The sequence below is a fragment of the Meriones unguiculatus genome, chromosome 11, assembly GCF_030254825.1.
Source record: "Meriones unguiculatus strain TT.TT164.6M chromosome 11, Bangor_MerUng_6.1, whole genome shotgun sequence".
NCBI lineage: Eukaryota > Metazoa > Chordata > Mammalia > Rodentia > Muridae > Meriones > Meriones unguiculatus.
The window spans coordinates 56119462-56134936 of NC_083359.1; the positions used below are offsets into that span (position 1 = coordinate 56119462).

Below are 15475 nucleotides of genomic sequence, written 5' to 3' on the forward strand. Positions count from 1 at the left end.
TCTTTGAAACTTATTCTCACATGGGTTAGTTTTTGCTTAAAGGTGCCTTAAGTGGTTCCTGCTAAGTTAGTGCTGGGACTAAGGAAAGTGTGTATGCTTCTCAGTCTAAGTGGTTGCTGCTAAGTTAGTGCTGGGACTAAGGAAATGTTTACTTGCTTCTCAGTCCTTTCTGAGGATTTTCAGTCTTCAGCTTTTTCCTTAATTGCCTTCCCAAGGAACGTATTTCTGAGTGCTAAGGGAAATAATTGGCATGCACCTGTAATCCTAGGACTTGGGAGGCAGAGGCAGGCAGATCTCTGTGAGCTTGAGATCTAGTTTACAGAGTAAGTTCCAGGATAGCCAAGGCTACACAGAGAAACAAACAAACAAAAAAAGGAGAATAACTGAGCCTTTAAATAAGGCAGTTCTCATAATTTTTGTTTAAAAAGAGTTCAATTGTCAGGTGATGCATTCTATTAATCCCAGCACTCTGGAGACAGAGGCAGGCACAGGTGGATTGAGGCCAGCCTGGTCTACAGAGTGAGTTCCAGGAACTTGGGCCTGTACAGGGAAACCTGTCTCAAAAAACAAAACAACAACCAACCAAAACTTTTAAAAAGTTTTAAAAGCAAAGGAAATTAAATCCCAGCAGGAAATTTACATAGGAATGAATGCTTTGTAATTTATGAAAAAAAAATTTTTTTTTAATTTTCATTTCTTTTGAGACAGGGTCATGTTTTGTATCCCTGCTGGGCATAGTCTCAAACTTAAAAGCAATCCTGCTTCAGCCTCCCAAATGCTGGGATTACAGATGTTGAGCCATACCAGACATACCTGGTTTCCTCTAAACTCTTATTACTTACAGTTGTAACGACAGTCTTGTTATTCCGTAAGAATGATTTGTGATCCACCTTATTAATAAGGGATAATTTTGGGCTGGAGAGATTGCTCAGAGGTTAAGAGCACTGACTGCTCTTCCAAAGGTCCTGCGTTCAATTCCCAGCAACCACATGGTGGCTCACACCATTTAAAAAATGATAACTGGCATGCAGGCAGAATACTCTAAATAATAAAGAAAATGTAAAAAAAAAAATTAACATAGATTTTGCCAAGTATGTCTTATTTTTCTGTGATAGCTAAGTACCCAGATAGTGTGCAGTTTTGGTTTTTGGGCCAGGTGTGGTAGTATATGCCTCCAATCCCAGCAGAGGCAAGAAAACCATTTGACTTAAGGCCATTTTGATTCCATGCATGCATGCATCCACACACACACCCACACACAGAAAGTTCTAGGTCAGTCAGGACTGCATAGTGAGGTTGCTTAGAAAACCAACAGCCAACCAAAACAAAACAACACAAAACCCATAAAACTTCTGAATTATGACTACTTACTTTTTGTTTTTCTTTTTCAAGACAGGGTTTCTCTGTGTAATAGAGCCCTGGCTGTACTGAAACCAGAGAGGTTTCTGTAGACCAGGCTGGCCTCGAACTCACAGAGATGCGCCTGCCTCTGTCTCCTGAGTGCTGGGATATAAGGTGTCCGCCACTATTTTTATGACTATTGTGTTTAAGTTAAGAGGACAACTTTTGGAGTCAGGTTTTGGATTTTTGTTTTGTTTTGCTTTTTGTAGGTGGGTCAGTGCCAGAAGAGGCTCCCCTGGAACTGGAGTAACGGGGGGGGGGGGGGTTGTGAGCCGCCGTGTGGGTACTAGGAATTGAACTCACATATTCTAAAAGAGTAGCAAATGCAAACACTTAGTTTTCTGTCATTCTCCTATAGATTCTAGGGCTTGAATTCAGGTTATCAGGTTTGTGCCATCAACACTTTCACTAGTTGAGCCATCTTGCCAGCCTGTGACTTATTTATAGCTCTGTTTGTCTTGGAACCATGTGGACCATCATGGCCTTGAACTCACAGAAGTCTAGCTGCCTCTGTCTCCCAAGTTTTGGTATTCAAGGCTTGTGCCATCACACTAGGGCCTTATTTGCAATTTTTTTTATTGGAATATAGCTTTGCCTTTGACACTGAAAGCTTCAACATGGAAAGACTTTTACCACCTCTCTCCAAAAGAAAAAAATCTTTGAAGTGACTTCTATTAAAAAATGGTCCCAAACAATTTTTTATTCCTCTTGTAGTTCTCTTGGCAATTTAATGTTTTCCTTTTGATATGCCTTCTTTAGAATTTATTTTATTTGAATCTGCAGACTTTGCAAGCATAAATTATGCATATGAAACAATTTTTAAAAAAGAGTTTTATTTATTATGTGCATTTGTGTGTAGGTGTACCTTGTACTGATGGTGGAGGTTGGAGGATAACTTTTTAGAGTCAATGCTCTCTTTCTATGGAATCCAGGGACTAAACTCAGGCAATCAAGGCTTGTGTGACAAATAATGCTTTTACCTAATCAGCTATCTCTGGTCCACATAAAAAAAAAACAAAAAAAACAAAACACCTTTATATGTCATTTAATTATATATTTATGTAGGTATGTATGTATTTATTTATTTTTTGATTCTTAGTTTTTTGAAACAGGGTTTCTCTGTGTAGACTTGGCTGTCCTGGACTCACTTTGTAGACCAGGTTGGCCTTGAACTCACCGAGACTTGTTTGCCTCTGCCTCTGAGCGCTGGGATTACGGAGTGTGCCAGCCAGTCTATGGACTTTTGTGGTTTTGAGAACATACCCTCACCTCCTCCTCAACATTTTGCGTAACAGAGGCTGGCCTCGCACTGGCCTCATTGTCCTACCTCTTTTCTGTGTGCAGTAACAGGGCAGTGCATGTCTGGCAGTAACAGGACGTTTCTAGGTCTTTATGTTTTAGGATATAAAGGCATAAAAACAGACTAGTCAGGGAATAACTTGTCTTTAAATCTCTATATAAAAGTTTCAGACCACAAGGGCAGTGTCAGCAGATAAAAGCATTTGTTGCCAAGTCTGAGGACTTGAGATTCTTGGGACCCACATGGTGGAAGGAGGGAAGTGACTATCTAAAATTGTTTTCTGATACACACACACACCACTCACACTGTAAAAAAAAAAAAAAGACTAAATATTTTATCATTTACTTATATTTTTCTAACACTACTTTTTATATGTTTGTACTTTTAACTGTAATCAGTTCCTTTCTCCCTCTCCCTCCATCTTTCCCTCCCTCCCTCCCTTCCTCCCTCCCTCCCTCCTTCATTCCTTCCTTCCAAATGTATGGGTTTTCCCCTCTCACTACTTAACTGGTGTTGAACCTAGAACCTCAGGCATGCCAGGCAAGTACTGTACCACTGACCATATGCCCAGCCCTAGTTCCTTTCTGAAAGTCAAAAGCTTTTGGAAAGTATGGAAAGTATGAGCGTGCAAAACTCTGCACAAGCCTTCCTTATCTTGGCATGAGACATTAAGCAGCAGTGTTCTTTCTTTCCTATGACATCTTGTTCTGTGTAATTTAACACATTAATATCTTCAGATATATTCAGATATTAACTGAGCTCTCTTTGGTATTGTATGGAGTATTTTCTGTTTTGTTTTTCAGACAGGATCTTGCTGTGTAGTTCAGGCTGGCTTAGAAGTTGTCCATCTTTGTAACGGAGGCCTACTGAGAGTTATTGTTACAGGCAGGCTGGCATACCTGTCTATAGAATGCTTTGTGTCTGTGACAGGGTCTCATCCCAGGCTGGCCTTCAACATAGCTGAAGATGACCTTGAACCTTTGATCTGTTTGTACTTCCCAAGTTCAGGAATTACAGGTGTGCTTGTTTTAATTGTGTCCAGTATATGCTTCTGTGCTGTGTGCTTGCTGCTGCAGGCTTGTCTGGAGACAAGTTGGCACTGGGATGACATCTTGGATCTGCCTTTCCCTGCCCCTCATCACTGGGTTACAAGCGTTGGTCACTGTGCCCAGCTTTTCTGTGGGTTCTGGGGATTTGAACTCAGGTTCTCATACTTGTACATACAGTAAGGACTTTATGCAGGAGCTACTTCCCAGCTGCTCAGGCTCAGGCCATTTCTGTGTCACGCAGGGGATTGAACTCAGGTCTGTGTGTGTGTGTGTGTGTGTGTGTGTGTGTGTGTGCAGATATTAGTATATATATATATATATATATATATATATATATATATATGGTGTGACAGTCTTAATTGTCAACTTGATGAAGTCTAGTATCACCTTAGATAGGACTCTAGGCTGTGGGGAGTGGGGGGTTAATTAATTGATGTGGAAAGACCCGTCTTTATAAAAGTATAAAGTGGAGAACTGGGCATAGAATGCATTCATTGATTCGTTTCTCTCTGCTTGCTGACTGGATGTGGTCAAGCTTCTCTGCTTTTACTTCCCTGCAATGATGGACTATACTCATGAATTGTGAGCTTGAATGAACCTTTTTTCCTAAAGTTGTGTTTGGGGACAGGGTGAGGGGTGTTGGGAGGGAGGGAATGCCTTCTGCATGTGGAGACCTCTCAGAAAAGGGCTTCCGATCTCCCAGTTGGATTTACAGGTGTACAGAGACTTCTAGTTATGTTGGGGCTGGGATCTAAGTGTTGATCCTCTTGATGCTGCAAGTGCTGTTAACTGCCGAGTCATTTCTCTAGCCCCACTTAAGTATTTTATCAAATCATCACTTTCCAGCTGAGCCACACCTCCAGCTTTTACCACATTACTACATTGTTACTACATTAATACATTTACTACATTTCTGAGTATGAAGTTGGATTAAAGACTGTGAATCTCCTTGAATTAACATTCTTATAACTAAAATATTATTTTAAGTATTTTGGTTTGTATTTAAACCAAGTAAGGAAGGAAAATTTCTTTCTTTCTCTGTCAATAAGTCTATTTTATAACATTTGTCTTTATTTGCCATGTTTAAATTCATAATATAAAACTTGTCATTTTAACCATCAAGTGCATGAGTATAAATTAGTGCTGAATGCAGTGTTGTGCATACATAGCCACTGTCTTGTCTTGCATTATCCCAAACTAAAGTCAGTGAAACAGCATTTTTATATCTTCAGTTTTACTGTTATTGTAGATTAGTTTTCCAATTTCTTCCATATTTAGATAACAATCTATACATAATTTGTTTTTAATGGGGCTACACTCAGCATCTTGCCCATAATAAGCGAACATTCTACCACGGAGCCACACCCTCCCTTTTTATTTTTGATGCTTCTAGAGACTGAGCAATTTTCCTACCTGTTATTTCCTTATCGTAGCAGTTACTCCATGTAAGATTCTATAAAGAATAGATACCTGTATTAGTAGACATAAGAATAGCTTTAAAGATTGGGTTAGGTTTCAGCGCCTTTCTTCTACTGAGGAATTGATCATATATATATTCTATATATATGATATATATATGATCACTGTATGTTTGTGTATATGTGCACACACACACACACACAACACACACACACACACACACACACACACACACACACACACACACACACACGTACACACGTATATCTATCCTTGTAGCCCAGGACTTGAAGTCACCATATGGCTGAAGATGACTTTGAACTTCTGACTGTCTTTTGCCTCCACTTCCTGAGTGCAGTGCAGAGGTTACAGGAGTGTGCTGCCACATGTGTGCTAGGGATCAACCCAGAGCTTCTGGCACGCCATGAAATGAACTGCATTTTTACTTTGAAATGTCTGTGTGTGCATGTACACAGGTGTATTGTGGTGGTTGTACCTATGTGGGCAAGTGTGGAGGCCCTATCTAGGTGTCCTCCATCATTCTCTACCTTTAAAAACATCTGTTTGTTTAGCATATATGTGGATGTGGTTGCATGCAAGCCACCATTTACATGTGGAAGTCCATTCTGTGCTTCTACCATGTGGTATATGAAGACCAAACTTAGATCCTCAGACCTTTACCCACTGTGTCCTCTCCCCAGTCACACTCTGCCTTAGTTGAGATGGTCTCTTGCTGAACACGAAGCTCATCAAGTACACTAGGTGGCCCTTAAGCCCCCCTTCCTCAGCTGCGGTGCATAGGTACATGCCTGTCTTTTTTTCTAGGGACCTGAACTGAACTCAGCACCTAATGCCCACTAAAGCAACTCTCCAACCCTCTTCTTCAATCTCCCTCCTTTCTGGGACACAGAATTTCACCATGTAACCCAGGTTGTGATGAACTTTTGGCAGTCTTCCTCTGCCTATGGAATGCATCATAAATCACACACCTGGCTTTTCTTTTTTCTTCCATTTAAACAACTAGATTAAATATGAAAATTTGACATACGATTTTGTAGAGAGATACTTAAATTATTTTTACCTAAATCAGTGACTTCAACAGAAGGTGAACTTAGGGCTAGGTCAGGATAGAAGAAGTTTGTGCAAGTATACCAGTATTACATACACTAACTTTCTGGTGGAAAACAGGTTGGAAAACTACCTCACATTTTGTTTGACTGGTAAGAGATCGTTTATAGAATCTTTATTTTTAATTTCAAAGTAATTCAAGTGTTAAGTAATTATATCTAATAGCTTTTGCTTTCTCCTAGGACTGGCAGCCGCCCTTTGCCTGTGATGTTGATAAACTTCATTTTACCCCACGTATCCAGCGCCTGAATGAACTGGAGGTAATGTTCTGTTTGTTTGTTTTAGTGGGACTCTGAAGATCTGTCTGTCACTAATGTTACAGTCCCAGTGAAACAAAAACATGCCCAGTAATTGATAATCATGGCACAGTAAGCCGGCAGTCAGGCTCCCGAAGCAAACCAAATTTCATTAACGATTCTGATTTTTGTGCTAATTAATACAAGTTATTTTATCTGTAGATGGTAATCACTGGAATTAATAATAATCGATGATGGCAGCACATGTGGTTAATCCCAGCACCGGGGAGCTAGAAGCATGTGGACCTCTGAGTTCAAGGCCAGCCTGGTCTACAGAGTGAATTCTAGGACAGCAAGGGCTACACAGAGAAACTCTGCCTAGAAAAACTTAAAAAAATTTTTTTGAGGTTTACTTTTGAGAACAATGTAGTAGGAAAGGTTTTATCCCTAATTTTCTTTGTTGTTTTTTTCCTTACTTAAATTTCTATAGTATAAATTTTTTTTTTTTTTTTAAGATTATGTACACCAGAAGAGGGCATCAGATCTCATAGATAGTTGTGAGCCACTATATGGTTGTTGGGAATTGAACTCAGGAGCAGCCAGTGCTTTTGATCTCTGAGCCATCTCTCAGCCTACAGAGGGTTTTTAAAGTTCATACAGAGGACCCTGGTTCATCTCCTAACCATTGTAACTCCAGTTCCAGGGAATTTTGATGTGACCTTCTGGCCTTCAGCCATTTGGCATGCATGTCGTACACATACATGCATACAAACAAAACATTCATACGTATAACATAAATATTAAAAAAATAGTACAAGCTAGAATATACTAAGTTTTTGGTAACAGAGTCTGTTTACATCAGTATTTTACAAATCCTCTTTTTAAGTTTTATTTCATTTTTTCTGGGATGGATCTTGATATATGTAGCCTAGGCTGAAATTTACTATTTACTATGGAGCCTAATGCAGCTTCTAAATGATAATCATCCTCCTGTCTTCACCTTGTAAGTGCTGGGATTATAAGTGTGAACCTTCACATCCGGCTTTATGTGCCACTGGTGATTAAATCCAAGGCTTTGTGCATGCTTAGGGAGTGCTTTATGAATTGAACTTCATTTCTGTCCCTTATGTATTTTAGCCTATTTTCAAATTTGCAGTTGAATTTCTTAAAGGTAGTAGGAAAGAGTGAGATGTGGTGCATGCCTTTGATCCCAGCACTCAGGAGGCAGAGGCAGGAACACCTTTAGTTTCTATGTAACTGTAAGGCTGCCCTGATCTAGTAAGTTCCAGGGGGACTGGGCTGTATAGTGAGGTCCTATTTTAGGGGAAAGGGAGGAAAGAAAAATAGTAGGTATGTAATAACTTGCAGCAGCATTGGATTACCATTGGGAATTATCTGAATATAGATAAAATTCCCAAACTGTCCCCTTTACACATGATAAGGGTGTGATATATGTGTGTATGTGTATACATATATACATATATAGATAGTATTGATAGTATTAGCCAACATTTACCATTTTTTTGTGATCTTCTTTTTTTTTAATTAAATGTCATAATAGTAGTTGGGTGTGGTGCACACACCTTTAATCCCAGCACTTGGATAGAAGAATCTCTGAGTTCAAGATCAGCCTGGTCTATAGGACAGCCAGGGTTACACAGAGAAACCTTGTCTTGAAAAACCACAAAAACAAACAAAAGCCATAGTAAGCCATTTCTGATTTTAACCAGTAACATTAAATTGTGCTTATAGTATCTCTTAGTTGAAACATTGTTCAGAGCAACTCTATTCTATATACTTTTGCCTATTTCTCTATTGTATCCACAAAATATTTTGAATGAGAGTCTTTTAGTTATTATATTTCTTTCCACAGAATAATAAAATACAGGAATAATAAGCTGTCTATGTAACTGATATTTTCCTTAGATACAGATAGCACCTACTTTAAATTTTTTTTTTTTTTCTGAGACAAGGTTTCTCTGTATGTAGTTTTGACTGTCCTGAACTCACTTTGTATACCAGGCTGGCCTCGAACTCAGAGATCCACCTGCCTTTGCCTCTGCCTCCCAAGTGCTGGGACTAAAGGCATGCACCACCATTGACTGGCTGCATCTACTTTTTTTTTTTTTTTTTAGTAATTTATTTAATTTTTTTATGTGCATTAGGGTAAAGGTATCAGATCTGTTACAGACAGTTGTGAGCTGCCATGTGGGTGCTGGGAATTGAACCCAGGTCCTTTGGAAGAGCAGACAGCACTCTTAACCACTGAGCCCTCTGCATCTACTTTTTAAATACAACTTAGAAAAGCAAAAATTAGTTTTGTACTTAAATAAAGGAGCACAAGATAATAATAGCCAGGGGCTTCAAAAAAGCAGAAGTGTATATATGCCAGTAGTGTAAGCCACTCAAGGAGGTGAAATTGTTTATGCATGTGATCAAGCTCAGTCTGCACAAAATGGTGAGACCTTTGTGCCACAGGAAAAAACTAAAATAAATGAGGTTAAAATGCATTTCTTTGACATTTAGGCCCAAACACGTGTAAAATTGAATTTCCTGGACCAGATTGCAAAGTATTGGGAGCTACAAGGAAGTACCCTGAAGATTCCACATGTGGAGAGGAAGATCTTAGACTTGTTCCAGCTGAATAAGGCAAGTGTGGGTACAGCTATCCCAGAATTCATTTCACTTTTTTGTCGTAACTGTAAAAAGATGCTACTTGTTTGAACATAAAATGAGTTTGGTGTTTTGTTTTTTTTTTTGTTACATGTATTGAGTATCAGAGCTTTATCTGTTTAGTCTGTGAGCCTTATTTTATAGAAGATTTTGTTATAATTATCTTTCTTCTGAAATTTCTCAATACTGCAAAGGGTCCTTCCTATTATAGTTTAGTTAAGAAGATCCCGATGGCTCAGGGAAATTAAAAAGCACTGGAGCCGTAATTCAGTTCTAGGTTCCAGTTCTTTGTACCAAGCATGATGAGGTGCCTATTGTCTTTTTTTTTTAATACATAGAGATTTTTAAGGGTAACAAGGTAGTTCTAAGTATGGGGACTTGACTTTAGTAGAGATTTGATTATTAATCTCAGTCTCCTCTGGGGGAATGAAAGTAGTTTGGAGAGAGGTGAAGTGTTTGTGGACCACACTGTCAAAAGAACTGTTAGTTTTTTAGCATAAAATTAACAGTTGGTGGTTTGTTGCTTTATTTTTATTTTTTCATTTGATTTAGGAAGTGAAAAACAAGCCACAAACAAATAAACCAAACAAAAACAAAAACAAACCACAAATAGCTGAGAATTTTGTTCTTAGACTCTTACCTAGTTGTGAGGGAAGTCATTTTCTCTAATATTTCTTTCCTTTTTTTATGCTATAACAGTTAGTTGCAGAAGAAGGTGGGTTTGCAGTTGTTTGCAAGGATAGAAAATGGACCAAAATTGCCACCAAGATGGGTTTTGCTCCTGGTAAAGCTGTGGGCTCGCATATCAGGGGACATTATGAGCGAATCCTCAATCCATACAATTTATTCCTGTCTGGAGACAGTTTGAGGGTGAGTATTGGAGCTAGTCTTGACTTGTTTTATTTAATTGATTGCTTTGGAGTGATAAGACAGTTTTAACCCTTAAACATTTTTAAATGATTTCTTTGTGAGAAAAAGCATTCCAGTACTTTGGTTTGGAGCAATTGTATATAAAGAAAATGTCTTTTTACTGTCAAATATGGCTAAAATCTGTTTTTATTTCACTATAAGAGTTGATTATTATGTACTTTTAAAAATGATGTACACTATTTAAAGTATGCCTGGATGTCACATAAAAGTGTAACCTGTGAATTAAAGGGCCTAACTTTTGCCTACTGAGATTACCATGGAGGTTGTAAGACAGAACACTTACTAAAGGGAAGAGGACTCAGTGCTGCAAAGCACTTTGTTCTCCCAGCATGCCTCTTTCATTTCAGGCAAATGCTATATAACTGTCCCATATGTTTCAAGGCTTTGGTAGAAAGAAGTGTCTTAATCCATTCACATCCTTTGAGATACTCTAAATACTAGAGCAGTAAGTCCCGTAACTTGAACTATTTCTGTGCTATGGAGAGGTTGGTAACACTTTCTCAGGCCAAAACAATAAAATTGTTATCCTAATACTATATAGACCAGTAATGCCTATAATACTAAATCATATATATTTTCATAGCATTTTTGTTTTCTTCTCTTTATCCTTTCTTGAACCTCTCTTTTAGAGTAGAAGTGCCAGTTGATAAGCTGATACTTAGAAAGCTTTTTATATCTTGGTATATTTGCATATTGGTGATCAAACTCTGAAGTTCTACCCTATGCTAGGCAACTGCTCTACCACTGACTGTATTACCCAGTCTCCCAAATTGTTTGTGTGTAGTCCTGGCTGTCCTGTAATTTGTCATTTAAGATAGGCTGGCCTTGATAATAGGTGTGTGTTACCCCACTTGGCTTTGTACTTTGAGACAAGGGTCTTGTGTAGCACAGACTGGCCTGAACTGTTGTAACCTAGTGATGACCCGCGTGCTGGGATCCAGTCTGCAGCTCCATTCTCAGTTCTTACACTGCTGGAGATGCTACCCAGGTTCTTTGTGCACCTGACTTCAGCGCTGTGTCAGTGTACCTATACCCCAAATCTCACTCCCCCTTTAAGAAAGTGTGTTAATGTTTAGTGAGCCATAGATAATGTAATTCATTTTGTGACGATGTTTTGCTGTCTGAGTTGTTGCTGCAGCAGAATACCTGAGAGAAGCAAGTTAAGCAAGTCTGAGCTTATCATCTGTCATGGCAGGGAGTCGTGGCCTGAGGAGCACAGAGCAGCTGCTCACACTGTCTGCAGTCAAGAAGCAGAGAGAAATAAATGCCCATGCTTATCTTGCTTTTTCTTTCATGGTTCTGGTAGCTGCAGCCCATGGATTGTGCTGCCCACAGTTAGTGTGACTCTTCCCAATCTAGAAGTCTTACAGAAGGTCCAGATAATTGTCTCTTAGGTGGTTATAAGTGTTGTCAAGTTGGCTATTTTAACCATCATAGTGTGCATCCTAGGCTGCCCTTGAACATGTGATTCTCCTGCCTCAGCCTCCCAAGTGTTGGGATTATAGTTGTGGACCTCATATTAGACTTTGGTCTCTGTTTTATAGTTACACTTTAAAAGCATTTAGTTGCTCGTATTGATTTTTCTCTTTTTGAAATATTCTGTGTGGACTTTTTTGTAAGTAAGGGAAACAAAGATCTTGCCTAATTTATGAGTTGTAGCCTTTTAGAATTTTGTCAGTTGCCTAGAGATCCAGTGTAGTAAAAAAAAAAAAAAAAAAAAACACCACTTGGAAGCTCCTATGTTAGTGATAGCAGAAGTTGAAGCAAGGGAACACTGGATTTTTATGAAAGCCTAGGCTGGTATGGTAAGATCCCTTCTCGAGCAAACAAAGGGTAAGGGTTTAAAGATATGTTTTTTTTTTTATTTTATTTTTTTCTTATCAGTTACATTTTATTAACTCTGTATCCCAGCTGTATCCTGCTCCCTCATTCCCTCCCAATCCCACCCTCCCTCCCTCATCTCCACCGTGCCCCTTTCCAAGTCCACTGATAGGGGTGTCCTCCTCCCCATTCATCTGACCCTGTTTTATCAGGTATCTTCAGGACTAGTTGCAAAGTCCTCCTCTGTGGCCTAACAGGACTGCTCCTGCCTTGGGGGGTGTAAAGATATATTTCTTAAACACTATATCTATAACTCAAGTATTTGTTGAGACCTACTAATACTAATATATTCTAGGCACTGATGCATTTTCCTTGTAGAAAGTTTTAAAAAGGCCTGAGGTTGCTCATTTGGTAGAATGTCTGTCTGATGTGCACAGGGCCCTGGGTTTAATCCCTAGCGCTGCATAAACTGGTCATCATGGCATATTCCTGTAATTCCAGCGCTCAGAAGGCGGGGGCAAGCGGATCAGAAAATCAGGGTTATTGTTGGGTACACAGTGAATTCAAGGCCAGTCTGGGCTACATGGACTGGCAAACAACACAGCAACAAAAAAACAACAAACAAACAAACAAAAGAAAGGTAAAAGGAAACAGTTGAGCCGTACGCTGGTGCGATGGAACGAAGGCACACTCTTGCATCACCATGTTTTCTGGCTGCCCTGTAGGAGGGCGCTGTCTCTGTGGGACGAGGTGATTGTGGTGTAATGATAGCAACCACTTCTAAATCTAAATCCTACTTTTTAAGAAGAGGCTGAGGTCCATGTTAATTATAAAACCAATGTGTTAGGTTTCTGGTTTGAAATATTTGGAACAAAAGATAAAACTCTATATATTCTAGAAAGTTGCTAAGCTTGGCTTTGCCTAGTGTGTCTAAAGCCCTTATAGAGTGGTGAATATAGATGATGGAACCTTGAAGACTAGTAGGAAATAGTGTGTAAAAGTATGTATAAACTGATTTTTTTTGTTGTTGTTAATTAATGGTATAGCCAAGGTGGCCTTGAACCTTCTGATCCTTCTTCCCCCATCTCCTGAGTACTGGGATTATAGATGTGTACCAGCATATCCAGGGCTTCAGACATCCTACATAAGCACTCTGCCAACTGAGCTACATTCTCAGCCCCACCCCACTCCTGTTTTTTAAAAAATAATTTACAGAAAAGTATATTGAGCCACATCCCTAGTTAATAGTACATTTCATGTATCCCATGCCAGGTGTAAATGATGCGGCATGCCCCAGATGTACTTTAGATAATTGCATTTTGGAACCTACTTTTAAAAGTGTGCTTCTCATGGGGCTGGGGGAGGGGTGTCAGTGGCTAAAGAGCACTTGCTGCTCTTGTAGACTACCTTGGTTTGCATCCTAACACTCACATGGTAGCTTACAACCAACTGCAAGTTCCAGTTTCAGGGAGTCTGATGCCTTTCTGATTCCTTAGCCATTAGACATGTATACAGTGTACATGCATACATGCAGGCAAAATGCTTATACAACACATAAAAAATCTTTAAAAAATGCTTCTCATGGTATTTGTTGTCCTTATGAAGTGTATACGTGAAAAATTCATGTCAACTTCAGTAATTCTTGTGTGTGCTTTGGCATTAAATATCATCTTTCTGTTAGCTTAGGATCAAACTAAAATTCAAAACAAAACAAAGTAGACGTTTCTGTTCAGAACTGTATCATTTTCTTGTCACTGTGATTGAAGAATTAACAGTAAGCAAATTAAGGGAGGAAGGACTTATTTGGGCCCACAGTGTGTGTATGTCAGTGTATCCTGTCAGGGAATGGGTGCATGGTGGAGTTATGGCGATGGGATGATGTGGCTGAGGCTCTTCATGCATATTGGACCAGGAAGCAGAGGGCGTAGATCATGAGACCAGGCTTAGAATTCATGTGCTTCACTCCTGATGGTCAGCATGTTCTCTAAGTAGGCCCCAACTACTGAAGGCTATGCAACTTCCCAAGTGCTATCAGTGGGGACCGATATTACAAATGTAGGAACCGGGGACATGTTTACATCTGTTACTACCTGAGTCAGTTCTCACTATGAAGGATTGGCTGGCCCGGAACCTGGTTGGCCTATAGAGGCAGAGGCAGATCCACCTGCCTCTGACTCCCAATTGCTGGGATTAAAGGTGTGCATCACCATGTCTTGTAAGAACCAAGTGATTTTCTGTGGAGTGCCTATTAATATTTGTCATTAAAAAATTAGATTTTGCAGGGATATAATGAAATGAACGGGAATTCTAGAAGGAAAGGGTACTTTATAGTAAGATGACCTATTTTCAACTTAGAATAATTTTGATTATAGCATGGCTAGTCATGTCAGAATCTACAGGATTATAAAGTCTTAAAAAAAATGAGTGCATTCGTGAGGTAATTCATTTTGCTTTGTATGTTTTAACCCAGTATCTTCTTGCTTCAGCTTTCTGATTGCTGGAATTACAGATGTGCACTACCGTGCCTGGCTTGCCACGGTTTTTTAAAACCTGAGCAGATTAGCACTTGAATAAATCTAAATTAAAATCATCTTTCTTTCAATTTAAGGACCAAACAACAAAACATAAAACTGAAAGCAAAAGGAAATGACATGAAAAAAAATTAAGGTATAAAAAACTAGACATAGAAACCTGTGTGGATCCCTTTTCCTCTATTGGGGCTCCCTTGTCTTTCCTCAGTGAGAGAAGATGGGATTAGTCCTGCTGTGGCTTAGTGCTGCTGTGGCTTGAGATGCCAAGTTGTGCTGGTACCCGATAGGGCCTCTCCTTCTCTGAGAAGGAGAGGAAGAAATGGAGGGTAGGAGGACTTGAGGGAGGGGCCTGGGATTGGGCTGTAAAATGATTAAAGAAAAAAGTAAAAAACAATAATCAATATACAAAGCACTATGAAGGACCTAGGTTGGTACAGGTGAATCCTATGGAGGAGCAGAGGGTCCTGATGGACAGTTTTGTTCTGGAGACAAGCACACACAAACACACACACACAAACACACCCCAGATTATTTTAAGAGTGTAGCTTCTGGTAGATCAAACACATACCAGTAAGAAGTGGATGACACTGTACCAAAATAAATATATGGACAGCACAAATTATGATCTATGGGTTAATAAATTAAAAGTGTAAAGAACGATGCAAAGTTGGAATTCAAGAAGTGAAAGGACACGGATGGGTTAGATATGGGAAAAGGTAGGAGGAAATGAGGATGAATGCAATAAAAATACTTTGAATGGAATTCCTAAAGTATTACTAAAACTACTTATTTAAAATCATATATTTTTAAAATTATTTTTTCTTCACAATTTATTCATTATGTATTCCAATTGAAGCTCCCTCCCTCCCTCCCTCCCTCTTCTCCTCTAGTCCAGTGAAAGGGGGAGTTCTCCACCATTGCCCATCTGCCCATAGCTTGTTAAGTCTCATCAGGACTGCCTGTATCTTCTTTCTCCGTAGCAGGCAA

The 15475-nt window shown here is 39.3% G+C and overlaps 1 protein-coding gene across 2 annotated transcripts in view; it reads left to right on the forward strand.

Annotated features, from left to right (window-relative positions):
• Kdm5b (lysine demethylase 5B) overlaps positions 1-15475 on the forward strand; it is a 72916-nt gene that overhangs the window by 17431 nt on the left and 40010 nt on the right. Inside the window, exons 2-4 of one of the 2 annotated variants that reach the window (XM_021633771.2) lie at positions 6480-6557; positions 9060-9182; positions 9906-10076. In XM_021633771.2, coding sequence (XP_021489446.1) covers positions 6480-6557; positions 9060-9182; positions 9906-10076 — 372 coding nt within the window. Of the gene's footprint in view, positions 1-6479; positions 6558-9059; positions 9183-9874; positions 10077-15475 lie in introns of those variants that run through there. The other variant, XM_060364337.1, reaches the window with a different exon arrangement.